The sequence below is a fragment of the Suillus bovinus genome, assembly GCF_016758785.1.
Source record: "Suillus bovinus strain UH-Sbo-P2 chromosome Unknown EDB93scaffold_12, whole genome shotgun sequence".
In the NCBI taxonomy this organism is placed as follows: Eukaryota; Fungi; Basidiomycota; class Agaricomycetes; order Boletales; family Suillaceae; genus Suillus; species Suillus bovinus.
The window spans coordinates 115,192-140,653 of record NW_024542068.1 but is presented as its reverse complement, the minus strand read 5'-3'; the positions used below and the strand labels follow the sequence as shown (position 1 = coordinate 140,653).

The window sequence follows — 25,462 nt, the reverse complement described above, 5'->3', positions numbered from 1 at the left end:
ATGATAGTCTGTCTTTACGCAAATGTTCAGAAATGAGTGGTGATGAAGGCAACGAAGGCTGCAACGCCGGTCAGGAGACCTGTCTCCACTTTCATTCCAAGGAGAGCTGCGCTACTACTAGTGGGGGTAGTGCTGGTATCTGAACTGGTGGTAGACGCTGCCACAGCAGTAGTCGGAACTGTGCCAGTGGTGCCGGAGCTATGAAGAAATGGTTAGAGACAATAACTAGATATATAATAAAACTTACAAAAGAGAAGTAGCAGTAGAAGAAGTTTTTGTGGTAGAACCCGTTGTTGAGGAAGTCGACGTCGAGTTGATGTCGAACTGGTTGGACTGAGCAAGCAGGGTGTCGAGATGTTGAGCATCTGCAGCAAGGTTGACACGGAAGCCAGCGCCCGTTGGCCAGCCTCCACTTGGAGCGTTGCAGACGATTGAGCTCTGAGTCCCGTCAACAAGTGCGTTGAGAACCTGAGGGTTCATAACACCGTAGTTCTGAGCAAAGAGGATTAGAATTTTTCGGTAGAGCGCATGCCAATACACATGCCACGTTGGTCAACACCGCCGTGAAGTTCAATGGGTCGGTGTCAACGCGCTCCCACGTCAGGACGTTGGGTCCAGCAGTTGTCCAACCTTCACTATCACCTGGAGAGGTGACCTCGTAGGCAAAAGCCGATGCTATGGACGCCAAAAGGATAGCGACAGAGGAGCGCATGCTTGCAGAAGCAGTGAGCAGGTGATGGTGGGGGTTGAAAAAAAGGGCTGACTTCTTTTTTGAAAGGTAACGAACGTAGTCAAAGGGCAATTAAAAAGTCTCGCCTAGTCTCGCCTCTAAATTTGATACCGACCCGAATAGGATATCCTGTGTTGAAATTCCCACGTCGCATTAAATTTGGTTGGATAGATCGCCAAGACCGCATGCGTGTTGATGTTGACAATGGCCATCAAGCTCAAGGAGTTTTCAGCCCGTGCATTAGCAAACAGCATGATCCAGTGATCAAAGACATCGATGATAGGGGGTTCAAACGTTTCATTGTATGATAAACGCGAGAGATAATTCTAGGCTTCCTTGTTCGGGCTCCCGAGGCAGAAAATAGGCCTAACGCCCGGGCTTCGTCCATGCACGAGCACCGGTGAGTACAATGCGCAGAGAACGCCCGACACTATCGGAATGAAGTACCGGTCGTTCATTACTTCGCGCGTCAAACACAATTACAATCATGTTTGCGACCTGAAACTGAAAGCGAGAGTCCACAAATAACGAGGTTCCCGTCTTGCCGTGCACACGAGCTCAAGCAGCAGTCCGCTTAGCACGGATAATTGCCATTGAATTAGCTCTAAGGCAGTCAGTAATATAGCATTGTGACATTAAGTACTCGCCAATAACGTCTCCGCGTCCCGCCAAAGATCACGTTGTCCCCATATGCCAGAGATGGCAGTGAAAATTATCCAACACGATGTTTCAGACATGGCAATCTTAGATGACATGTTATCAGGCACTCCAGGTTCCTCGGCTTTCTGTCGCCGAACAAGTAGCTCCAAACAAGCGCGGGCTAGGCTCCTAAGTTGACTCATGTCATCTGCTGAGATAAAGTCTTCCACTTTAGCCAACAACGCAAACATCCAACGTGCATGACTCTCGAGGATCGTAAAGGTTGGTTCAGTGGGATGTTGCAGGTGGATGTTCATCCAGTGTGCGAAGTACATGAGAAGGTGAAGGGACAAATTCTGCACTCAATTTAGCTGGAAACGCTTGTAACAAGGCGTTGTCATACGCACATGATCTATTTTTCGCAGCAATGAAGGGGTGATCTCACGAGAGCTACAAAGCTGTTCCGGGCCTGGAAGAGTCGATAGGGGACTCGTGTTTCTGAATTCTGTCTCCGCTGGCGACATGGATAATCCAAAAGCATTTGAATGTGTCTGAACTGCGGATGATGGCGTATCTGCTAGGTTATCCTCCGCGAGTTCAACGTCACCCTCTGAATTGATACGCCAAGTCTCGTGAATTTCGTAGCAATTTTTCTGGTCATTGGTGCCATATTCCACCTCTAACTCGTCGCAAAATGCTGACACACGACCGGAGGATCTATTTTTCTTCGGCATTTTCTTTGTTTTTTTGGGTGGGTTCCAGTCCGACTCCGGTGAACCGGCAAGAAATGTCCACCACAAGTCTCTTTCTTTCTTATCTGGCATAGCCTTCCGTGACCCATGAGGGTCGATATGCACGTGGATGGTTGGTTGAGCGATATTCTGGAAGTCAAAGTTTATTACTCATTGAGGCACACAAGCCTGACAGCACCCAGTTACCTTCCTGAGATTTCGAAAGTGTGTTAAGAAAGTAGAGCGCCAAAGTTCCGAGGGAAGGTTGCTGTGTGAGCTCTCGGGTTGCACGAAATCAAGCGGCGGGACAGGTTCAGGCAGTTCATACGGGTTAGTGACCCTCGTGACGTGCGGTAGCCGTCGTGCATCACGTCTGTAGAAGTGTTAACAAAGAACCAAACGCAATCATGTCAACTTACCTGACCGTGAACAGATACTCCAGTCCATCTTCTGGCTCGCGATCAAAGTTCATAGGTAGATTGGCCACGGGTAATATTTGTTTTCCAAAAGATGGTTCATCGTCGTCTGAATCATATTCTGCATCTTCCCATTTGCGTTTGAGACCCATGGAGATCATTTCAGCCTTGCGTATGGCGAGTGAGTGGCCAGCTTCAAGTTAAGAAGATATTTGGTATGACAAGTTGATGGTCCTGGACCGCGGGAAATGATACCAAACTCCAAAAAATTGCATACAGGGGTGCTTCTAGTCTCTCTGCATGCCTCAAACCTACGATTCCATACATTTCACTGTTTATCTCTTGCAGGATGTCTATGACAGAAACGATGGACCCGATAGCTGACGATGACATTGACACAGAAACCTTGCAGGCCCAAATCAACATGTCCATGTTATTTGCAGAAGATCTAGTCTCATCGTGGATAAAGCCTATACATAAAGCTAATCTCAGCAAAAGCACAGTAAACGCCCAAACGTTACTCGACGAGCAACTACGTAGGCCTCCTAGGTGCGTTATAGTATACATGACGGTCGTGGTTTCTACGATTGACATCATATCGCCGGTCAGACTGGGTGTTGGTGCTCCGATACCGGAATCTTCTACAACAGCTCGTGATGCCGCGCGCCTAAAGCATCACTTGATAGGGAAAGGAGTTAAACGTGCCACTAAAGATGACACTACGTTCCAGACGGAACATCATTCAGAAGACGAGGAAACAAGGGGAGGGATGGTTAGAAAGAAAATGAAACTTGATCCGTTCGCGGTAAGATCAAAGACGAAAGCGAAAATGAGTGGAAACTCTGTCACGCAATCAACCCATAAGCCGAGCTCCCCGCATCAGCAGGCGGATGGTGAGGATGACAAGACCGGGGGTGATGATTTGGAACAAGGACACAACGTTGCTTTCATATCGTCTTCGCTTGAAGCGAGTAACATTAACTCGGATTCGTCTGCGAAGAAGAGGGGGAAGAACCCAAGTAAAAACTCTGCTATTGGCAGCGAACGAAGCACGGGCTTCCAGGAGCAGGCGATCCCCCATCTACAATCTATCACTACCCCAGATCGATCCGGCAATCAGAGTCTCTCTGTTAATTCACCTCCTGTCGGCAGCGAATTGTCTTCCGTTTCATTTTCGACGTCCGGTCCATTTTCCATGGCTGCTTCACAAACCGGTGAGTCATTGTTCTGCCGTTTCAATACAGGAACGTAAACAACAGCACAGAGTTGAAACGGGATGGCAAATTGAATACTCCGGATACATCGACTCGATATCCTCTACCACTTCGGCATACGTCTCAACATCTAGAAGCTCTGCGTCTAACTGTTCCGCTGCTGAACCTCCACGGTCCGCCGGACCGAGGCGATGGATCCGGTAAGGATGACAACCCGGATAGTTCCAAGAGGAAGCGCAAAAGGCGCAAAAAGAAAAGGCATACTCTTCAAAGTTGAGGCGGACAGTTAAAATCTCGCTTATACACTTCGTAATTGTCCTCGCAGATCTATATCTCACATCCACGAGTATTTTTCATTTACTGGAGCTAAGGACCCGGTCCGAGACTGTCATGTACCTGGCGATTTATTGCATATCATTGAAATGTAGTCCCCTTCCCTCACATTGTCTTTCCGAGTTGACCGTCATTGAGTCTTATCATATACAGAGAGGCGAGTATAAGTTACATAACTTCCGTGATAAATAAGTCCCTGCAGGTGGAGTGTTCAAATACATAATTATGATAATAGATAGTACCTCAACATGTCAGAATTAGTAGCGTGATCATTTTTTGGAAGACCTAATTCGCGCGACATCTCGTTTAGAATTATATGAAGGTTGTCGTGAACTTTGTCGTGTAGGTTGTCGGCTGATTGGAGCTCTCACAAGGACCGCTTGTCGGTTGCTGTAGCTCCTGTGAGAACTATGTGAGCCTCGAGCCAGTCGGTCGGTTCGTCTTGTCTTTGTGCTCCCAAAGCTGAACCTTGAGAACAGTCCCGGCTTTGCCGGAACATTCTTGGCTCTCTTCTGCTGTCGCTTGTATTCCCGCATGGCTTTAGCTTCGCGCATTTCGCGCATACCTTCTCGTCGAAGGTGTTCATTTCCACTAAATGTGGCGCGCCATTTGACTAGCCATCCATGGAAGGTGGAAGCCTTAGGCCTACTCCGGCGACGACCGTCGGAGTGGTAGTGCTTTACTGGTCATTAGTAAATTCACAGACAAGAACTTTAGGACCAACTCACTGATGATTTCCACACAACCTCGAATGTCATCGCAACGAGATATTAGTAGAGTACTGATAGTGACACGAGGGAAAGATTGATAAGAGCGAGATGTGTTCTAGATGCTGAGCATGCTTTAATAACTATATGTGAGTCAGTAATTGGCCGCCTGGCAGGAGCTGGCAGGCTGGCGGCCTTAGTAAATTCCAAAAACACGCCATTCGGCCATGGCCGGGTGGCCGCCGGAACGTGATATCAGCACTCCTCAGGCATGTTCCTGGACAGGTGCCACGGTAACCACGCCGTGTCGCCGCCACGGTCGACGCCAGCCAGCATCAAAATTTAGTGTTCATGTTACAGGGTGCTGAAGCAAACGCCTTCCGTCCTTGGATCACGTGGCACCCCTGGGGCAATCAATTCGGTTTTCAGCACCATAAGCGCGCCAATAAAGTGAAGTAACACCGTAACCAATGGTCTTGCAACGGTCCGTGATGTTATCCGTTCTTGCTGTATCGGACGGGTGCGGCAACAGGGGCCAAACACAAGTGGGCCAATGTTTTCAAGTTTGACCACAATCTTCGCAAAGGTTGCGGCTTTAGGTACGTCCAGTTCCCGGTCCTTATCAATTTTTTATTGTATGTTCCGCTCTTCACGCCTTCTATCAACACAATTCGCTCCAATATTCGCAAGGCCGCAAACTTTGGCATGTTTCGCATATTATTACCAGTACGGCAAGCACTCACGATGATCATAGAGACTCGGGTGTGAAATATTCGATGACGTTGTTCGAAGATAGCCTTTTTGCATGCTGTGATGCACCGACACGTACGGTCCCGCTGAGATGACCTGCCACCTGTCAGCTTGTGGTGGGCTTGAGCGATTCGGGTGACTGGAATACCCGGATGCTCACGGATTTACTCGCGTATCACCGTCACACTTGCCTTATTCGGATAATTACTTCTACAGCTTGCGAACAAGGACGGAGGGAATAGCACAGGATTACTCTGGAGGGTGCCCCCGGACATCACGTAAGCCACATCCGTCTCGTTAATAGTGATCTCAAAAAATGTAGTTTATTTTCAGCGTCATGGCTTGTGGTGGCGGTGAACGCGCTTTTCATAACTGTTGTCAAATTGACTTTTACGTTACACTGCTTTCATGTCTCTTTCGTGTCCCGCTCGAAATTGGCTGTGATGAACCCGTTTACCACACCGCCATCTTTCTAGCTCACAGAACACTGAGCCATGGTGACCAAAAACACGGCTACTCCATCCTCTCCGAGCCGTGTTCGGAAGGCAGAATACTCCATGTACGAGGAGGTACAAAACCAACGACGACTCTGAGCAGGACCTTAGACATTCTCGCAGATTTTACAAGACAAATCAACTAGACAACATGGGCTGGAAGAACGTCGACACAATCATTGAGGGCAAGTTGTATCTTGGAAAGTAAGCATTCCACGGTTTCCGGACTGTTGTATAGTCCAGACTCTTATTTTGTGGTTTCTTCATCCAGTATCAATGCAGCAAGATCACCGCGGTCGTTATCGGAGCGCAATATTTCTCACATCGTCTCCGTTTGCAACGACCCCATCCCTTCCGAGCTGCCCGAAAGTGGAATTACCTTTCTCCGAATTCCTGTAGAGGATGTCGATACCGCTGATCTCCTGATACATATGCCTGCTGTATGTCAGTTCATTGACCGAGCCCTACAAGCCCGAGGAGTGGTATTGGTACACTGCGTACAGGGTTTATCTCGCAGCGCAGCAGTAGTCGCGGCATACCGTCAGTTGTCTTCCTGCTCAGCTTAGCGGTGGTCTGACTGAATGTCTCTCCTAGTTATGTACACGAAACGCATAAACGCGACGCGTGCCATGGACGAAGTTAGAAAAGGTCGGCTCCACTATATTTTTCGGCGAGTATGCTGAGACTCACTGGCATAAATTAGCCCGCGAACAAGTGTGGTTCAACGCTGGTTTTCAAGAGCAGTTGGTTCTTTTTGAGCTCTGCAGATATGCGCCCAGCCCCTCCTGTGGAATTTACCTCTCGTGGCGGCAGAGGGTCAACAACGCCCTAAAGGGCACTTAAGAAACCGGGTTGTCGCTCAATTGAGATGGCGGCACACCTGGAAAAGTAAGCTAATTTCCAAAGCCACTCAATTGCATACCTTCCTAGTTCGATCATTAGACACTCCAATTGTACTTCTACAGAACACAGTGAATCGTTCATAGTGGATCGTTTATCTTGCTGTATAACAAGTTTTTTTGTATCTTTTCCTACAACATCATCATGTTTTCCGTGTAGCTTGGCTTTACTCTGTATTATGTTTTTTCATCGCTCTCGCACTGCGTTATATGTTACCTTGCTGTTTACTATGATGTCCAGACCTGCCACGATGACCGACAAATCCGACCTCAGTAAGATCGACTTTGTCATATAGCCGTTAGTACTAGATCTTAATCTGAGGCTGTGATCAAAGCTAATCTCATCATGAATCTATGGATATATAAGTCGGTCCAGTTGGCAGTCGGTCCTCTCGACCTGCGATTGCTTATGCACGTATCAAATGGCTTGGACCAATACCAAGTGGCACCCCGACTTGGACCCCGAAGATCCTCAACTACATTAAAAATCTCTGGAGTTTGACACATTTTTAACATGTTATCGACTTGGGGTCGATTTTGGGGTGTCAAAAACTCGTCATAAATTCATATATCAGTATTTGATCCCAGGTGTCATAACGGCGACGGCAATATCGCCATCCCAATACAACTCCCTTATTAGTTCTCTCTTTAAAGTATATACTAAAAACTATATCAAAATGCAAAAACATGAGAAAAAGAATTGAAATAAATCCAATGAATGTTAAAGGAATCTGAAAGACAGCTACCCCAATGAAGTCATCATCAAGACTATAGAGCTGTAAACGAGATCATAATCTGACAGTGTCCTGCAGTGCCGCAATCTCTACCTTACCTTGAGTTCGACTCCAGCCTCTGCGCACTTTTTGTTTGTATGTTTTTAAATACTGAGTAAATCCTGTAGTGCGAAAGTTATATGGTTACAGCCCCAGTACAGCCTCTATAGTAGCTCTCAGGCCAGAGCTGTGAGGCAACCAGTAATAGTGTTAATGACTCACACCAGGTATCTCACCGCAGCTGTCGAAATTTGGGAGTCAGGATCTAGGTGAATCGTGTAAGCGCAGCAGTCTACCAGGGACACGTATTGAAAACTATTTCGAACGTGTCGCGAGAATACTCAATAAAAAGCGTCCATGGTGAGACGATTAAATCGCCACAGAAACTCTTCCAAACGTCAACATGGGACTTGTTATTTCTCATATTTTTTCAGGGTTATTCACCCAACAGGAGTCAAGTAAGTGGCAGTCACAAAATCTCAATCAAAACGGGCTGCTTAGCACATCCTACAGGACTACTGATGGTATTGTCCTGAACGAGATGATGTCGAAACTAGTACTCACAGAATCAATAGCTTGGACTCGACAATGCGGGGAAGACAACGATTCTATACAAGCTGAAGCTTGGCGAGGTCGTCACAACCATTCCTACAATAGGTAAATGGGTTAGTGTGACCTAACGGCCTTATTTACCACGTAAATGCAGGATTCAACGTGGAGACGGTTGCATACAAGAAACTCCAGTTTACCGTGTGGGACGTCGGAGGTCAACAAAGAATTCGTCTTCTTTGGCAGTACTGTAGGACATTTACTCTGTGGTCGGCAAATGGTCTCTCATTGATATCCAGACTTTAATAACACAGAGGGCGTAATTTTTGTGGTCGATTCCAGCGATCGCGATCGCATTTCAGAAGCGAAAGAAGAGCTTCGCATGCTGATGAACAATGATCAATTACGGGACTCGCTTTTGCTTGTGTTTGCGAATAAGCAGGACATGCCTGGCGCTATGAGCGCAAGTGAACTCACCGATAAACTAGAGTTGCGGAGGTTCGGACAGAAAACGTGGTACATACAGGTATGCATTCCTCATCCGTATGGCGGCCCTGCGCTGATGTGCGACAGTCTACCTGTGCAACTTCGGGCGACGGGCTGTACGAGGGCCTAGACTGGTTGGCAACCAATCTCAAGAAGCGTCGTTGGTAGATCATCATGATGTTTCTATGTGATTCAGTAGGATGAGACAGTAAATTGGGTTTCGTAGTATATCCACAATATAGTGCAGTGTTAGTTTTGGTCATGGAGAGGGCATTTGTTGTTTGCTGTATGGCCCCTTTAAGCTCAAGATCCACGTCAAGGCTGAGTTAGTTTAATAGTCGACGATGAGGGCAGACGTGGAAGAACCAAGAAGGGACGCCACCGGCGGAGTTCAAAAGGGTTGTTCGCACACGACGACAAACTTGTTCTTAACCTTCAGTTTACAACTCATTAACGTCCTTACACTTCTTAGCTCAACATGGGTCTTTCGGTGTCACGTCTCCTTGCTGGTCTTTTTGGCAAAAAGGAGATGCGTAAGTCCCCTCCATCTATACCATGATCCCCGATATCGACTAGAAACTGACATTGCACCTTCTTCCAGGAATTTTGATGGTCGGAAATTGAGCTTGAGTCACGATGCCCTTTACTAACTTTCATCCAGGTCGGTCTTGACGCCGCTGGTAAGACTACCATCCTGTATAAGCTCAAGCTGGGCGAGATAGTAACTACCATCCCCACCATCGGCAAGCTTGTTTCCATTTCCCTAAGATACAAAATCCTCTAATTCTGCTGCAGGATTCAACGTTGAGACTGTCGAGTATAAAAACATTTCCTTCACTGTGTGGGACGTCGGAGGACAGGACAAGATCCGACCTCTCTGGAGGCACTGTATGCCGTCTTTCCGTCTACGGTCATCACCGAGCTTATTAGATTTCTTTAGATTTCCAGAACACGCAAGGTATCATCTTCGTAGTTGACTCGAACGATCGGGAACGTGTATCGGAGGCTCGTGAGGAACTTCAACGGATGTTGAACGAAGATGAGCTGCGGGATGCTCTCCTCCTCGTTTTCGCAAACAAGCAAGATCTCCCCAACGCCATGAATGCAGCGGAGATCACTGACAAGCTTGGATTACAAGCTCTTAGGCAGAGAACGTGGTATATCCAGGTCCGTCGTTTATCTCCCAAATCACTAGATCCGCTGACAGTAGACGCCATTAGGCTGCATGTGCCACTTCTGGTGATGGACTGTATGAGGGTCTGGAGTGGTTGGCGACCAACATTAAGCGTCGGTCTTAAGCGATATGTGATTTTCTGTCGTGTTTGGATCTTGCACGCGTTGTCTCCCGATCCTTACGATATCGAAAATTATGCGCCCGCCTGATATTTCTTTACTCTCTGCCTTCGCTTACACTCCCTCTTGAATTACCCGTTTTCTCTTTTATGTGTCCTGTAAATTTTGAGCCTTAGAGGCTGGTATTGACTGCTCTCAAAACGGATCAAAATGTGGTGCACATTGCAAGGCTCGACATGAAAGGGTATACAACATTCGTCATCGGTTTTCTCCAGGAAATACCCGCCCAACAGCATCTGCTTCCTTCCTCCGTCTCTCCCCCCTTTCTCGTGATTGGGCGTCACGCCGACTCGACCCGTACCTGGCTAGTTTCTCAAGGAGTGTCTGGAGTCTTTTGGGTCGGACAGCTAAATACGCCGTCTGCCGGACCTGCGGTATTAGATAGTCTTGCACGGCGTCCTTCAATATCACTGACGCCATCTACAGTATTTATAGTGTTAGCCCAGCCTGAAAGGAGGGTGGGTAGGTTTTTACCGAGTGAAGTTCAGCGAAAACCGAGCTGAGATGACCTCGGCCAATCCGGGTTAATTCCCCTTCTAGGAACTCTATATCCACCAAAATATTTGAAATGGCGTTCTCGTTCATCGCTGGGACGTCAGACCCAACCATGAAGTTCTGGTTGCGATAAGCCATGAGCGCTCCGCATAGTGAAACGAAACCACCTACGCACCATCAAGCACTCGGCGATATATCCAACTGCTCCTCGGTATGCCTCGTCCTTGTATACCTCCTTGATGACGAGAGAGTCCACAATTGTCGTGAGCCAGTTGATAAGTTCATATAAGTACATGCTGGGTGTGTCCTCGCGGGATTGCGGCGTCCAATCGTACTCTGCCAAATCAAAGAAGTCATCTAGCTTGGAGGTGATAAGACCCGTCACGCGATTAAGGGCGCGGGTGATGGTGTTGGCGAAAGAAGAGGAAGAAGACAGCCGGATAGCACCACCTCGCTGCGTCGATCTGGTGGAAGGGGTTTGAGGATTATAGATGACTTATCACGAACATCTTACCGGAGACTCGTTAGTGAACGTTCCAGTTCCGAACATGCAACCTCAAAATGCTCGAGATTTGAAACAATCTGAACAACTTGACTAAGCGTTGACGTGCTACTTAAGCACTTGGAGATACTGTTGCTGATATGGTGTGCAAGCAGCTTGTCTAGCGACTGTCCGATCAAGTTTGATTAGGTTGACATTATGATCTACGATATGCTCACCTTGTTCAATAGTTCGTCAATATTGCCATGATGTTGTGATACTCCATCAACAAAGTGATAAAACTTTTGTATAAAGTTTCGGATCTGCAGGTATATATTTACAAATGAGCTCAACAATGGAGTGGCAACAATAACACATTACATCTTGGCAGCACAGGAAAAAACCTTGAGACCATGGTAGACTGAGAGGGAGATCGCTCCTACGGAGCCCTTGAGCTGCTTATTGCCAGAAGGATGTGATGACATACTTGAAAAGAGCGTCTTGTTCTGACGGGTCCAACCATACGACTGCAAGCACAGAATCTCTTTCTGACGGTATAGTAACTTGCATTGGGAGATGGTCGTCTTGGAGGAAAATCTGGATTGTAAATCTTGAGCGTGATTGACGAAAGAAAAAACTGGCATAACATACACCATCGAACCTACGACTGAACTGGTCTTCAAGAAGGCCGGCATATCTCTCGAACAGCGTAAGGATGAGTGAATGCAGTGACTGGGTGGCATACGAGTAGGACTAGCAAGGCGGTCATCCTTTTGAAGTTTTGTAAATAATATCAGATACATACCTCTAGTGTCGTGACGAATCCAATGAGACACTCTTTTACCCTCAAAAAAGAATCTGGGTCAGTCTCGTTTGCCAAAGACGCGTTAACAGCTGAAGAAAGGCGTGCAACTAGCGCTTCCCATAACTCCTCGACCTCCCTCTCAGAACGGAAGTTGCCAGTTGTCTCAAGAACATGTGATTCTATGATAAAAAATCCGCATATTTCTTGAGTTAGGCTAACTAGGGAGGCGAGCGGAAGCGGATCCGGTAAAATAAGGTCTGATTGCGCCTGGAAATATATTGAGTCAGCGAGAAGAAAAAGCAGAGCACTGCCGCACTTTACGATCTGCTTGATAAGATCTTCGCAGGTCATCAATCGAATCCAACGTCGTGTAGGTATGTATGCATTGGTAAAGAGGCGTGAAATCAACCTTCAATTTCTCGCTGTCGAGAACATTGACTAACAGCAAGATATTAATCGACCAATTAAATTTGGGGAAATTATATAACTCACTATCGGACCGCTCTTGGATCACCATTTCCACTGCGCTTCCAACACGGCTCAACCTCAGCATAGGATCTTTCTCCCGACGTGATCTCCACTTGCGCGTCCGATAGTCCATTGCTTCCAATGCCAATTTGCCAACTAGCCCACTGACATTCCGAATCTCCAGCAACCATTGCTTCATAGAGGCCGTAACCGCATTCTGTATTTGAATCCGCAGCGAAGGCAGAGAGGACAGGAGATGTTGGTAGAATGGCGTCTGAGACAGTGAATTCGAAGGCATACTCTGTATGTCTTCCAATGACTATTGGGTGGTTTCAGTCACTTCAAGAGCTACAGTGGTGGCGTTACATACCCGCAGGGCACTCCAATACTTACCCTCCTTAATCAATTCGCCAATTCGATTCACAACGTCCAGGACTTTCAAACAGGCTTGCAGGGTATCAATTGCTTCATCGAGTTTAGATGCCGTCTTCTTGGACTGCAGTAAAGTTCTTTTCTTCTCTACCAAGCCTCGACCGACCTGAGATACACTGGCGTCCAAAGTTGTGATCTTGTCCCTGAGGTTATTAGTGTATGACTTGACTGTGAAAAGAGTCGAAGCGGAGGAAATAAATTCTTGATAATTGTCTGTGCATATCTGCTCGATCTCGCTGTCCTTTGTCGCAATGAGAGCCTGAAGATTGCGCAGGTATGCTTCCTGCTGACGGTTCGCATGAATTTGCTTGATGATAGGTCCGAGTTGTTCAAGGTTCTCGGAAGACGAGGACGGATCAAGAAGATGTATTTGTTGCAGCTGCTGGTCGATGTTCTCCTGGGTATATTGTGGGCGCCTTTGAGGAGCCATCGTTACAACGTCTGCAATACAATATTAATGTCCCAATTTGGGTGCCAGGATGGTGTTTGTTTGGCAATAGCCTCTGATACAAATAACTTGGTCCACCCACCACGTGGTCCTGGATGTCCGAGGTTTAGCGGCTCATCCCGTACCAGCGATATGACTTGTGACACCACAATATGGTGATTGTAATGGTACTACGAGCGTACTCACAGACAAATTGTCTGTTAGTGTCATCCAATTCAAAACTCTCGCACTCTGAGGGAGACTGTCACTGAAAACCTATTCACGACATCGACTCGAGATGATGGTTGGTTCGTGAATAGTGACAATAACTTTACTCGAGGCATCCCACAATGGCAGGTCAAGCAGTCAAAACATTATCTCTCCCCCACGCTAAGCTCGGCCGAAATCTAGCCGAGACCCAGGGGGGACGCGGTCAATTAATTTTGGAATCAATTATCAGGGTGGTGATACAATCGATCGGCAGCATGAAGCACGCACGCAACGAACTTTGACCCATCTATCATCACCTTATATTTTAACAAAGAAAGATGGGCACCATCACTTTTCATGTAGATGCCGTGTAAGTCAACATTTAATTGTCCAGGAGGCAAATTTGAATAGTATCACAGCTTGTTTGATATGGACGGTACTTTGGTAGATTCGACAGCAGGCGTGATCGGAGCATGGGAAACGTTTGCAGAGACATATTCCGGCCTAGATATCCAAAAGATCCTGAAAAGTGAGTAGCTTTCAGGCGGGGATGTTCTGTTTCTAAGTTGATTTTCTTTATAATTAGGTGCACATGGTGTTAGGACTGTTGACAATCTGAGGAACTACTGTGGACTTACGTCTGAAGCAGAGCTCAAAGTGATCGATTCCTTGGCGGATTCATGCATGATACTGATGTCTGTCTACCAACAGAAAGAGGCTGTACGGTTCGAAGAGGCCATCGTAACCTCCTCCACAGCTAATGGCAAAAAGGGCATCACCCTTTTGCCTGGAGTTCGCCCCATCATAAATGAAGTGAATTACATCCCACATCATATTACTTCTGCCCTTGATTTCTTATCATTACAAAGCTTGCTCCCGGGAAAAACAATCCCAAGCCGTGTTGGGCTATTGTTACATCTGCGACCCGTGCTTATGCATCAGCTGCTCTAGAGATTGGTGGAATCCCGATCCCAGATGCCTTTGTGACTGCTGAAGATGTTACACAAGGAAAACCTTAGTGCGGAATAGTGTCATGCATTGGATTATCCAGAACTGACTGAACGCCTTCCTTAGCCCTGACCCATATCTTCTTGGTGCACAGAAATGCGGAGTTTCGCCTGAAAAATGTCAGTGATCGTATCAGAGCGATGTTGAGGACGTTGACCCGTCATATAGGTCTTGTCGTAGAAGATGCTCCGTCAGGTGTAGCAAGTGGTCTTTCCGCTGGATGTGCTGTGATCGGATTGATCACATCTCACACCAGGGAACAGATGGAAGTCGAACATCCAACATATATGGTTGAAAACTTGTCTAGGTGCGTGGCAACTGTTGGAAATCCACCATGTATTCAAGCCTTCTCATTATCGTAGTGTGTTAATGAAGATGGGGGAAAATGGTGGCATAGATGTTGTCGTCAACATAGATTAGATGGATTTCATGGGCGAAATAGAGTTCACAAGGCAGATGTAACTATTTGGCCCTGATGCCCGGATAGTTGAGGAAAATGAGAAGTCTCACTTCCAACAGCACCGTCGACTTGAATTCAATCGACAATTCACAAAGCGTTCCTTAGCGAGGGGCAGGGTGGGAACGGCCACGAGGCTATCACAGCAGGTTATGTAAAGCCCGTTGATGGAATCCACTCGTTTACCATCAGCATGAGGTTGGCAGACATGTCACTCTTTCTCTGATCGAGAAAGATTCGATGGCATCCCGTAATCCTGATACAGCCTTTCACGCACCTGCCCCGCCCACTAGAAAGGAAAAACCTCGGGCTCACTTGACGCTCGAGGGTCATGAAGATTGGGTACATGGCGTGGCTGTCATCCCTGGAACTCATCTCCTCGTCACCGCCTCGTCTGATAAAACTCTTCGACTGTGGGATCTAGTCAAGGGGCAACAAGTTGGAAAGCCCCTGTTGGGTCACGATATCGGAGTCTGGACGGTTGCAGCATCTCCTAATGGGCGCTGGATTGTGAGCGGAGCGACGGACGGAAGCATCCTGGTCTGGGAGGTGGCGACGCAGAAAAGCGTGTCCGTATCGTTCAAGGGACATAAGCAATGCGTTTCGAGCGTCGCCTTTGCGCCAGACAACAAAACATTCGCAAGTGCATCGGATGACAAAACGGTGTGCGTTTGGCTGAGGGAGACAGGGAAGATTATTCTTGGACCACTCCAAGTGGGCAGTAATGCGTGGTCTGTTTCATACTCCTTCGACGGGAGCAGGCTAGCAGCAGGAACTGGGCAGCATATCATGATTTGGAATACATCCAATGGGAAAGAGCTCCTCAAGATAGAACAACAGGCAGTTGGTGTCGCATTTACTCCAGATGGTCTCCGTCTGATCAGTGGATGCATTCACGACATCCGAATATCAGATGCCATAACCGGAGACGTCATCAAACAGTTTGAAGCACACACTGAACTCTTTCAATCGTTGGCCATTGCGCCCGATGGCACCAAAGTCGCCAGCACATCAATCGACAGCACGACACGCTTCTTTGACCTGACTACGTTTGAACCCATTGGCGAGCCATTGGAGCATCCTGATGCCGTGTATTGCGTGGCTTTTTCCGATGATAGTCAGCTTGTCGCGACTGGTTGTGAAGACACGCATCTCCGCTTGTGGACAGTGCCTCAATGCGATTCAGACAAGGAGTCTAAACAGGTGAGAAAATCATTCACTAGTTATGCATTGTTAATGCTAACCTGCAGTACAGCCCCAAAAGGTTACTTAATCTCCCACATGTATATTCGTACATACTGACTATTGACGATGTATAGGATGGCCGCCGCCCTCGTCCATCCATACCGATTGTATGTAGTATTCAGTATCTACACTTGTCAGTCTCGTCTTGTTGTACCATCCCTAATATTGTTCCCGCAGGAAATCATTCCGCGTTTAGAGTCGCGACCAGTACGTCGTGGAATTCCGCGCGGGTTCTTTGATGATGTCAGTCCTCACATTCAATCAACTTAATATATGACTGAGTGCATATCTAGGTTGAGGGAACTTATCCCCCCCGCCGATCCGCGGATGGAGGTTCACAGAGCCCCACACTACGCTCCCGCCTCAAGGACCTCGTCAACCGTTTCCCATTTCGTAGACAGTTGCAACAAGGACAGCCCGAGGAGGAACGTTCACGCCACTGGAACGGATTCTCGCAGTTCCTACGACAGCACCCTTCCTTCCGTAGGTCAAGACCCAGCCAAGAGCCACAGGAGGTTGAAGTCGCAGCCGGACGTAAATTCACTGTAATGTGGTTCTTTTTGCACCTTTTATTATTCTTTCTGATTGATGCCCTCCAGCGTCTTGCTGCTGCCAAACTGCCGGAATACAAGAAAGTCAATGACACCCGACATTTACCTAGGGCGCAGCCTGGTGTGTCGCAGGGCACGGCAGTGAACGACCCATTGCCCGAGACGTCCGACATTGATTCATTGCCAGATGTACATTGGTGCAGGGCGTTCCTATGCTATTACTCGTGCTGGTCTCATGGTAGATTGAGGATACCTCCGCGATGGCACTTGGAGCGTGTTGATCTTCACCGCCAAGATCACGCGACAACTAGCGCTGGGGCTCTGAGTCATAGTCGCAGTTCTGCGCATTGATCAAATTTCCTACAATCGAACTATATGACATCAATTGGTTGAATGAACCCTTTATTTGACATTTCTAGTCCTGGTTCTTTGTGGGCGCTATCACTTCTCGAATGATTCACAGGGAATTACATCCTGTTCCATCCATGCAGAAATTCATGTACTATCAAGTATGCGAGCTGAAAAGCAAATATAATGATATGTTAGATCCTTTTGGATGGAAGAATGTCCCGGATAGAAGGACGGAAAATATATCAGGAAGACGCACGAAAGCGATGGAAACAGTGCAACAAGAAAAGAAAGTATTAGGAACAAGGATATGTGGTCGCTCTTCCCAGAATGATAGACCATCTAATATTCGCCCTCCTCTTCAACATCGGCAGAGTCGGTACCAACTTCCTCGTAGTCCTTCTCCAGCGCTGCCAAATCCTCACGGGCCTCTGAGAACTCGCCCTGCAACGTAGCGTGAGTAAGTCAAGGATACGTTGAACGATATACATACCTCCTCCATACCCTCACCGACATACCAGTGAACGAATGCGCGCTTAGAGTACATCAGATCAAATTTGTAATCTGCAAACTATTGTTAGTGTTCCAGTCAAGCAAAGAATATCGAAAAGCGATTACCTAGCCGGCTCCAAGCAACAGAGATGGCCGTCGTGCTATACGAAGAGAAATTAGCAACGGTCTATACCATATAGCGCATGTCTCACTTTGAAAGCATGCAGAGACTGCGAGTATTCTTGGCAAGGTCACCCCCTGGGACAGCAGCAGCAGGCTCATTGCAAATGCCCAGCTAAGGGGACTCATCAGTCGAGCTTAATCAAACCCAAGCTAAGCACACACCTTGAAGCCAGTCGGGCACCAATCGACGAACTGGATGGTTCGCTTGGTCTTGATGCTGGCGACAGCAGCCTGAACATCCTTCGGTACGACATCGCCACGATAAAGCAGAGCGCAGGCCACTGTTCAAAGATTAAAGAAGCGCATGAAAGAGCCATGACACACATACTGTATTTTCCGTCTTTGGGGTCGCATTTCACCTGAAATCACGTGAGCAAATCATGACTCGATCTATGGTGCAATCATACCATCTGGTGCCCAGTCTCAAAGCAAGAGAAGGTCATTTCGCTGACAGAGTTTTGTTCGTGAGTCGCCTTCTCGGCGGACAGAAGTGGGGCATATGTTGCTAATGGGAAATGGATACGAGGAAAGCTGTTAATTGTTCAACAACTTGTTTATGCCACGGAGAACACAATAGTGCTCACGGAACAAGGTTGGTTTGGAACTCGTTAAGGTCGACGTTCAATGAACCATCGAAGCGAAGCGAAGCAGTGATCGACGAGACAACTTGAGCAATCAAGCGATTAAGATTGGTGAAGCCGGGCTGAGAGACACCAAGATTTTTCTTGCAGATATCATAGATAGCCTCGTTGTCAACCTGCACAGCTAAGTGAGTACAGCGGCACAAACGATGGATGAGAAGACCAACCATAAACGAACAATCAGAATGTTCAAGAGTCGTATGGGTGGTCAGAATCGAGTTGTAGGGTTCAACTATCGAACTCGACAATTGTGGTGCAGGGTAGACACAAAACTCAAGCTTGGACTTTTTGCCATAATCCGTAGAAAGTCGTTCCAACAAGAGAGCGCCGAATCCCGACCCAGTGCCGCCGCCAAACGAGTGAAACACGAAGAATCCTTGCAGTCCTGAACAGTTGTCAGCCAAGCGACGAATCTTATCCATCACTGGGTCTATCAATTCTTTTCCGACTGTGTAATGACCACGAGCATCTGAATACGCAAAATCATGAGCTGCCCATAATGAATATGCAACTTGTTCTACGACTTACAATTATTTGCTGCGTCCTCCTTGCCCGTGATCATGGTCTCGGGGTGGAACAGGGACCTGTAAGGACCGGTCTTGACCTCATCCACGGCTCCGGGTTCCAGATCAATAGTAAAGAGAGCGAGGAACGTGTTTCCCTGAACCAGTCTCGGAGAAGAACGTGGAGAACCCGGCGTCAGTCTTGTGAGCTTCATCAAGGACGCGGCCGTCGGGCTATGTAAAATGTTAGACAACGGTGTACTTGGAACGTGGCGCGAACTTACGCTCAAGCCGTGTTCTAGGGTGTATAACTCCCCTGGTCAAAAGTCAAGACGATCCTTATGACGCACAAAGGGCACTCACAGCAAGCATTGCCAATCTGAACGCCAGCCTGACCAACATGAAGAGAAATGACTTCACGCATGATGAATCGTTAAGAAGAGCTGATGACTGGTATACCGGTTTGTCGTGACGGGAGGGAACAGAATTTACCGAGCCGAAGGTTTGTACTTCAAGTGTTCAAAATTTCTTGGAAAGAATTTCTAAATTTGGAAATATTATGGGGACTACACGGGCCCTCCGGCGCTTGATATGCTTCCCGCATTGCATCCGATAAGAGAGATTCGTAATTCATGTTCCAGGTAAAGTGCGTAAAAAACCACGAGGACAAGCGGGATATAATGGACGGTATACGTAAATCGTGATGGTAATGGCAAAGAAATTATGGCGGGAACAAACTTCCGAGAACTAAGACCAAAGGAGGATTACATGCATGATGCATCTAGTACTCGCCAGCTTCCTCAACATCAGCCGAGTCGATGCCAACTTCCTCATAGTCTTTTTCGAGAGCAGCAAGATCCTCACGAGCTTCCGAGAACTCACCCTCCTCCATACCTTCACCAACATACCAGTGAACAAAGGCGCGTTTCGAGTACAAAAGGTCAAACTTGTGGTCGAGACGACTCCATGCAGTTGAGATGGCAGTGGTGTTTGATAACATGCACATGCTACGAGAGACTTTGGCAAGGTCTCCACCAGGAATGTGAGCAGGTGGTTCGTTGCAGATACCAAGTTTGAAACCGGTGGGACACCAATCAACAAACTGAATAGTGCGCCTCGTCTTGATGACACTGACAGCTGCGTTGACATCCTTAGGTACGACATCGCCACGGTAGAGGAGAGCACAGGCCACTATAGTCGCATGAGCCAAATAGGATCTGCAATTAAGAGTAACTCTTACTGTATTTGCCCTCCCTGGGATCACACTTCACCATCTGGCTACCCGTTTCAAAGCAAGAGAAGGTCATGTCAGCAACAGAGTTCTGCTCATGATGTGCCTTCTCCGCTGAAATGATGGGCGCAAATGTGGCAAGAGGGAAATGAATGCGCGGGAACCTGACAGGGGGATTAAATGAAAATTTATCATATTACAGTAATTGAACTCACGGAACAAGGTTGGTTTGGAACTCGTTCAAATCAACATTCAATGAGCCATCAAAGCGTAGAGATGCTGTTATCGATGAAACAACTTGTGCGATCAATCGGTTCAGGTTCGTGAAGCCAGGAGATGAGATATTAAGGTTCTTTTTGCAGATGTCATAAATTGCCTCATTGTCTACCTAAACATAGGGTAAGAAAATGTAATACAAAAACCACGTAAACTCACCATGAATGAGCAATCAGAGTGCTCAAGGGTAGTGTGTGTCGTCAACACCGAGTTGTAAGGTTCAACCACAGAGTTGGCCATCGTTGGCGCAGGGTATACGCTGAACTCAAGCTTCGATTTTTTACCATAATCGGTCGACAGGCGCTCCAAGATAAGAGCACCAAAACCAGATCCCGTTCCACCACCGAAGGAGTGGAAAACAAAGAAGCCTTGCAGACCATTGCAGTTGTCTGCGAGACGACGAACCTTATCCATAACAACGTCGATCTGTTCTTTGCCGATAGTGTAGTGACCACGGGCGTCTAAGACATACTAAATATAGCTATATTTCAAAACGATACTGATGAAGAACTTACAGTTGCTGGCGGCATCTTCCTTGCCAGTAACGAGGGTCTCCGGGTGGAAGAGGCTCCTGTAAGTGCCTGTTCTGACCTCATCGATCACGTTCGGCTCGAGGTCAATGTAGAGTGACCGCGGAACGTGCTTGCCCGAGGATGTCTCCGAGAAGAAAGTGCTGAAGCCATCATCGTTGGCAGAAGGGGAACCTTCGACAAGACGACCGTCAGGCTACAATAAGAAAATTGAGTGAAAGCGCGAGGGGTCCCCAGGAAAGATAATCACGCTAAGACCGTGTTCAACGGTGTATAGTTCCCCTGTAAAGATACATTATCAACAATCATAATTTCATAGGGTCAAATCAAAGCAAATTGCATGCATCTAGCACGCGCCAAATGTTGGATTGAAATAACAAAGACGATTGGGCATGTCAAAAGTGGCGGGACACTTACAACAGGCATTTCCGATTTGAACACCGGCTTGGCCGACATGGACAGAGATGACTTCACGCATTGTTTCTGGGAAATTTGGGCTAAAAAGTATAATAATTGTATATCAGCAATCATACGACACGGAAAGACGCGTCTAAAAAGCTTACTGGTTTGGACGGGAGGCGAGGATGGGGTGATGGTCCAGATCAAAGGGCGCAGGGTTAAAAGTGCAGCAAACACATGGCGCTTACTTAAGCTAACCGTTCTCACGCCTCTTCATCAGTACGTTAGTAGACGGTTCTCTGTGGAGCTTGGCGAACATGTGTTGTCCCTCTGTGTAGTTCTGATAAGTCTTTACATGTTACAGACCAGTCCAACCGTCCGTTTTTAATAATTACTCGACGCGATCATCAAACCCTGCACTCCTCTCAACTGTCTACTGTGGCTGAGTTCACATTCTTAGTAGCCTTATATCAGGTCTCCATAAGTGCATCTCCTTAGCGTCGCGTGTCCTGCGCAGCTTTCACGGCAAGCTTACGTCCAAAGCAACTGGAGCTAGATTAGTATACTGACACGCGCGATCCGAATGTCAACTTACCTCACAATGGACTGCCACATACGCATTCCGTGAATGTATCGCATACCGGTGTGCACCTGCTGCTCTGAAACCGAGTGTCTAGGGCGTCGGCATGGGGAATCATCGGGATAAAAAGCGGCGAGAACAAAGTCCACTTTTTTAACTCTCGGAATGGTCTTGTGGGTTGCTGGCGCCGTGTGATAAATGCTCTCCTTGAGTAGAACAAGCGCTTCTTGCTATAGCGGCTGCTCGGTAAACACCTAAAACCTTAGTAAAAAAGCTCACTCACTGTGTCCCGTCTCGCAGCAATCGCTGTAGGTGGTGGATGTTCGTCCACCAGGTCTAACGGCCCCCATCTCCTATTCCCTCGAATAGCCCCATGTGCAACACTCGACCTCTCAACCATTGGCATCTCAACGAGATCATCACCCTCTCCCGCCAGTAAAAGGCCCCGTCGCTTTGCTTTATCAATGATCGAGTTGGCCTTTGCTTCAAATTTCCTCCTATTATTCATAACCTTAGTTGCGCAGTACTTGAAACGCCTGTCCCACTCCTCCTGGCCTTCCAGCCACTTGAAAAGAGTCTCTTCCTTGATGATGCCAATCTCTGATGGCCTCAGCTGTAGAGCTGCAATATCCTCTTTTGGTTCCATCCAGCGAACTCGACCATGGATATCAACGCGCTCACGAATCATCATGTCTCCCTGTCAAAGGTTAGCATTTCAGTGACAGAAAAGCCCCCAAGCGAATTCTCACCGATCGATCATTCGTGGCGCACGACGGTATATCAGGCCCGGGCGTTTGCTGTAGGACGGGGAACGGATTTTGGTCAAGGTACTCTGCCGAATGTTGGGTGACATGTTTCGCAAATTTCGCAATAGAATGGTAAGCATAGTCCGCCTATTCGATTCGTCAGTGATCGAAATGTAAGATCATAGCTACCTCACACTGCTGGTGAAGGTGAAGACTGTCAAAACATGACACATTCCTGGAGCCTTTGTTTAAACAGACAGTCTCGAACGAAGAGAAGTAATGTACCGTCATACACTTGGAGATGGACTTTGGTTGGCGTAGAAAATTTATGCGCATTCTCTTTCTGCCTCATTCCGTCTCTAATGACACCCTCTCGTACAGGGTACTCAGCTGGATTGGCTGCCTTATGTGCCAAATATATTATTTCGTCGCGAAGCACTTCTCCATCGCCTGCCAAAATATACAATGGGCAGAGGTTGCCTAAGGAGGCTTGAAGAATAGGTGAGACTAGAGGATGCGACAATTGCCTTCGCGGACAATACCCGTCAATAAGTGTAAGAATGGAATGGAGAGGTGCCTCACTCCGTTGTAGCATAATGCTGGATCTGCGAGCGTATTTCCAGCGGAACATCTCCAGGATTTTTCATGAGCACCTTCGGGGGGTTTGGCTCCCGAAAATCAATGTCGTCTAGATCAGTGACTGAATGAGATATAGGTCCGCGCCCACTGTTCACAGCAAGCTCATCTATAGGTATCGTATCACTTGGGTTTCCGTTCTGGTCACCGCCCCGCCCGTGCTGTCTGCCAGCGAGATCACACTTCCCTCCGTCAAACAATGATGTTTTCTCCTGAGATTTCAGGGGAACGCTTAATGCAGAACAGTCAAATGTTTCGTGCTTGGAACCGACAGGCATAGAATCACCGTGCTTTTTAGCATCAGTGGGCGGAACCTGGGCAGTGTCTCTTGTAGAAATTTTATCGGGATCAGCGTTTGCATGACGCAGTAGATCGGAGTGTGCACGTGCGACACGACCGCCTTCCTTGATTGGATCCATCGGCCACAACGCGGAGGGTTTGTTCATGAATCCATGAGGAGGTATGATATCCTACTAACCGAATCAGAAAGGAATACCCTGCGCTATGCTCAAAACTCGCCGTAGCGGTATTCGTGTGAATACTAGGAAAACTGTGTGTTAAATCTACCCACGGGCTGATGAGCACCGCTCCCGCTGGTAACGGTTGACCCAAATCCCGCAGTACAGTGAGCATTGTCAGACATAATGCGCCACCTGCCGAATCGCCAGCGAAGATGATTTTTGAAGGGGGAATGGGTTTATGAGCAGCACCATGAGGGGGCTGAATCAAGTAAAGGTCTTTGTATGGGGATAATCGGTCATCGCGATTTCAATCTCAAAAATAGAAAGTGATAAACTCACAAGCTGCGAGGACATCGTGTAAGGGGCATGGCCATGGGTATTGTGGTGCCTTCCTGGACAGTGACTATGTATAACGTGAACACGATAATAATTCTGACGCTTACCGATAGTTGACAGCAAACGCACGCCCCCGAATTTTATGTGCTTGCAAAGAATAAGTGAAGATGCCAGGAACTTACATAAACATACCGTATTTGATGATTTGATAACGATGGGTATCTACAGACCAGGTTAAGTCTGAAGGCATGTACAAGGTGGATTGATATTCACTAATGGACCCCCAATAGTATCCGCCTCCATGAATGTAAAGCTGTAGTCAAGGCGGTTAGAGAATGCGTCAAAGAAAACCAGTCAACTTACCATCGTGGTCTCTAATTGCTCCATCGACATTACAAGTCTTTCCTCTTCACTGTACCTCCTCCCGTCATCTATGTCAACGCTTTCGGGCCGTAAGTGTGACTTATCAGCAATCCACTCGGCATCAATACCGTCTAAACCACGGACTTGCCACCACCTTTCGCCACCAACAACACGTTTAAGGTCTTCGGGCCCAAACCATTGTATCAAGAGGTCTGCCGCCTTGTTGCACGACTGCAATGGGACGCGCACAGGGATAACAGCGGTCCAAGGGGGAGCAGGCACATGAGTGTTTGTGCTGATGACGGGAGATCATAGTAAATGGAGGACCTGATAAATATAAATTGAACCTCACAATGCTTGGAGAGATTCCACAGTGTTCTTTGTACCAAGAAGAATGAAGGATTTAACGATGTGAAATGCTCTAGAAAATATCAAGGAATAAGAATATTAACTGTAATGAAGCGCACTCGTCAAAGAAAATGTCATCAGTGGCCTCTTCTTTCTCATCTCCGTCCCTCAGCTTTTTGGCTTTCCGTTTTCCATGAGTATAGAGGGTCTTGATGACGGCTAAAGATGCATAAATGACTACATGACAGAGAAGACGGTACACCATACTTGGAGTAATATGCACTGCCGCTGAGAATGTAGAGACTGTCATTTGCGTTCAAAGGACAAACCAGAGTGTACGTGGCAGACGTGAGAGGATGTGTCTAAAATTCCCAATGATGTGAGGGATGCAAACTAAGCCTGAGCTGGAATGAGCTGGAATGAGCAACTCGCAACGTGGAGGTCGACGGAGCTGTCCCGACAAGCGGTCCTAAATCATCATTGCTGCGGCTGGATAAGATATGTCCGTGACATACACAGGCAAGCATAGCATCTGTAAAACACGATATATGACCTGCTTACGACCTGCTGGATAACGCAGGTAACACCCATTCAGGACACAAAAGAACGGTTTCGTTGAATTCACAGTGACTCCAAGTAAGTGGTAGTGATGAATGAGTACCCGAGTCGTTATATCATTTCAAGTTGTTTGCAAGTTGAGCAAAGCCTTTAGAAACAAACAAACGCTAATAGAACT

The 25,462-nt window shown here is 47.4% G+C and overlaps 13 protein-coding genes across 13 annotated transcripts; 6 read left to right on the top strand and 7 right to left on the bottom strand.

Annotated features, from left to right (window-relative positions):
- Window positions 1-26: 26 nt before the first annotated feature.
- Window positions 27-712, bottom strand: EDB93DRAFT_1247928 (GPI-anchored small secreted protein; the record flags this gene model as incomplete). Its single annotated transcript, XM_041452650.1, has 3 exons — window positions 27-198; window positions 248-492; window positions 548-712. The coding sequence occupies 3 exons, from the start codon at window positions 710-712 to the stop codon at window positions 27-29; spliced, it is 582 nt and encodes a 193-aa protein (XP_041310119.1).
- Window positions 713-1,174: 462 nt separating this feature from the next.
- On the bottom strand, window positions 1,175-2,751 carry EDB93DRAFT_127117 (survival motor neuron interacting protein 1-domain-containing protein). Its single transcript, XM_041454336.1, has 4 exons — window positions 2,520-2,751; window positions 2,308-2,473; window positions 1,777-2,250; window positions 1,175-1,725 (listed from the first exon to the last, which is right to left on the bottom strand). Exons 1-4 carry the CDS (start codon window positions 2,675-2,677, stop codon window positions 1,366-1,368), a joined length of 1,158 nt encoding a protein of 385 aa, XP_041310118.1. The 5' UTR covers window positions 2,678-2,751; the 3' UTR covers window positions 1,175-1,365.
- A 114-nt stretch (window positions 2,752-2,865) lies between these two features.
- On the top strand, window positions 2,866-4,007 carry EDB93DRAFT_1247926 (uncharacterized protein; the record flags this gene model as incomplete). The annotated part of the gene is made up of 3 exons (XM_041452649.1): window positions 2,866-3,065; window positions 3,126-3,730; window positions 3,781-4,007. 3 exons carry the CDS (start codon window positions 2,866-2,868, stop codon window positions 4,005-4,007), a joined length of 1,032 nt encoding a protein of 343 aa, XP_041310117.1.
- A 43-nt stretch (window positions 4,008-4,050) lies between these two features.
- Window positions 4,051-5,056, bottom strand: EDB93DRAFT_126971 (uncharacterized protein). The gene is made up of 2 exons (XM_041454299.1): window positions 4,792-5,056; window positions 4,051-4,740 (listed from the first exon to the last, which is right to left on the bottom strand). Exons 1-2 carry the CDS (start codon window positions 4,819-4,821, stop codon window positions 4,333-4,335), a joined length of 438 nt encoding a protein of 145 aa, XP_041310116.1. The 5' UTR covers window positions 4,822-5,056; the 3' UTR covers window positions 4,051-4,332.
- Window positions 5,057-6,028: 972 nt separating this feature from the next.
- Window positions 6,029-7,161, top strand: EDB93DRAFT_126966 (protein-tyrosine phosphatase-like protein). Its single transcript, XM_041454297.1, has 4 exons — window positions 6,029-6,218; window positions 6,286-6,554; window positions 6,609-6,662; window positions 6,718-7,161. The coding sequence occupies exons 1-4, from the start codon at window positions 6,166-6,168 to the stop codon at window positions 6,855-6,857; spliced, it is 516 nt and encodes a 171-aa protein (XP_041310115.1). The 5' UTR covers window positions 6,029-6,165; the 3' UTR covers window positions 6,858-7,161.
- A 742-nt stretch (window positions 7,162-7,903) lies between these two features.
- EDB93DRAFT_1130538 (ADP-ribosylation factor) lies at window positions 7,904-9,083 on the top strand. The gene is made up of 6 exons (XM_041448928.1): window positions 7,904-8,144; window positions 8,200-8,210; window positions 8,262-8,343; window positions 8,393-8,485; window positions 8,535-8,761; window positions 8,809-9,083. Exons 1-6 carry the CDS (start codon window positions 8,090-8,092, stop codon window positions 8,887-8,889), a joined length of 549 nt encoding a protein of 182 aa, XP_041310114.1. The 5' UTR covers window positions 7,904-8,089; the 3' UTR covers window positions 8,890-9,083.
- EDB93DRAFT_1130534 (ARF/SAR) lies at window positions 9,084-10,226 on the top strand. Its single transcript, XM_041448927.1, has 6 exons — window positions 9,084-9,254; window positions 9,323-9,333; window positions 9,383-9,464; window positions 9,517-9,609; window positions 9,662-9,888; window positions 9,942-10,226. The coding sequence occupies exons 1-6, from the start codon at window positions 9,200-9,202 to the stop codon at window positions 10,017-10,019; spliced, it is 546 nt and encodes a 181-aa protein (XP_041310113.1). The 5' UTR covers window positions 9,084-9,199; the 3' UTR covers window positions 10,020-10,226.
- Window positions 10,227-13,251, bottom strand: EDB93DRAFT_1130531 (exocyst complex subunit Sec15-like-domain-containing protein). Its single transcript, XM_041448926.1, has 12 exons — window positions 12,694-13,251; window positions 12,348-12,642; window positions 12,172-12,293; window positions 11,856-12,122; window positions 11,702-11,803; window positions 11,538-11,647; window positions 11,432-11,489; window positions 11,290-11,373; window positions 11,084-11,238; window positions 10,745-11,033; window positions 10,549-10,689; window positions 10,227-10,494 (listed from the first exon to the last, which is right to left on the bottom strand). Exons 1-12 carry the CDS (start codon window positions 13,183-13,185, stop codon window positions 10,273-10,275), a joined length of 2,337 nt encoding a protein of 778 aa, XP_041310112.1. The 5' UTR covers window positions 13,186-13,251; the 3' UTR covers window positions 10,227-10,272.
- Window positions 13,252-13,730: 479 nt separating this feature from the next.
- EDB93DRAFT_1319919 (HAD-like domain-containing protein) lies at window positions 13,731-15,300 on the top strand (the record flags this gene model as incomplete). The annotated part of the gene is made up of 8 exons (XM_041454894.1): window positions 13,731-13,762; window positions 13,812-13,921; window positions 13,979-14,049; window positions 14,104-14,205; window positions 14,262-14,410; window positions 14,467-14,519; window positions 14,569-14,707; window positions 14,763-15,300. 8 exons carry the CDS (start codon window positions 13,731-13,733, stop codon window positions 14,818-14,820), a joined length of 714 nt encoding a protein of 237 aa, XP_041310111.1. The 3' UTR covers window positions 14,821-15,300.
- On the top strand, window positions 15,098-16,159 carry EDB93DRAFT_1080745 (WD40-repeat-containing domain protein; the record flags this gene model as incomplete). The annotated part of the gene is made up of 1 exon (XM_041445568.1): window positions 15,098-16,159. The coding sequence occupies one exon, from the start codon at window positions 15,098-15,100 to the stop codon at window positions 16,157-16,159; it is 1,062 nt and encodes a 353-aa protein (XP_041310110.1).
- A 1,184-nt stretch (window positions 16,160-17,343) lies between these two features.
- EDB93DRAFT_1247920 (tubulin alpha) lies at window positions 17,344-19,244 on the bottom strand (the record flags this gene model as incomplete). Its single annotated transcript, XM_041452648.1, has 13 exons — window positions 17,344-17,445; window positions 17,495-17,565; window positions 17,620-17,654; window positions 17,706-17,788; window positions 17,839-17,957; window positions 18,005-18,035; window positions 18,084-18,207; window positions 18,261-18,433; window positions 18,485-18,786; window positions 18,846-18,932; window positions 18,985-19,054; window positions 19,105-19,136; window positions 19,184-19,244. 13 exons carry the CDS (start codon window positions 19,242-19,244, stop codon window positions 17,344-17,346), a joined length of 1,290 nt encoding a protein of 429 aa, XP_041310109.1.
- A 357-nt stretch (window positions 19,245-19,601) lies between these two features.
- EDB93DRAFT_1080680 (Tubulin/FtsZ, GTPase domain-containing protein) lies at window positions 19,602-21,335 on the bottom strand (the record flags this gene model as incomplete). Its single annotated transcript, XM_041445559.1, has 7 exons — window positions 19,602-20,011; window positions 20,061-20,215; window positions 20,267-20,439; window positions 20,487-20,788; window positions 20,843-21,053; window positions 21,108-21,139; window positions 21,275-21,335. The coding sequence occupies 7 exons, from the start codon at window positions 21,333-21,335 to the stop codon at window positions 19,602-19,604; spliced, it is 1,344 nt and encodes a 447-aa protein (XP_041310108.1).
- Window positions 21,336-21,560: 225 nt separating this feature from the next.
- On the bottom strand, window positions 21,561-25,400 carry EDB93DRAFT_1130497 (alpha beta-hydrolase). The gene is made up of 16 exons (XM_041448925.1): window positions 24,994-25,400; window positions 24,846-24,945; window positions 24,731-24,799; window positions 24,379-24,673; window positions 24,289-24,328; window positions 24,208-24,237; window positions 24,123-24,162; window positions 24,019-24,071; window positions 23,738-23,955; window positions 23,165-23,688; window positions 22,868-23,109; window positions 22,777-22,817; window positions 22,586-22,729; window positions 22,120-22,533; window positions 21,852-22,066; window positions 21,561-21,802 (listed from the first exon to the last, which is right to left on the bottom strand). The coding sequence occupies exons 1-16, from the start codon at window positions 25,034-25,036 to the stop codon at window positions 21,751-21,753; spliced, it is 2,520 nt and encodes an 839-aa protein (XP_041310107.1). The 5' UTR covers window positions 25,037-25,400; the 3' UTR covers window positions 21,561-21,750.
- Window positions 25,401-25,462: the final 62 nt, after the last annotated feature.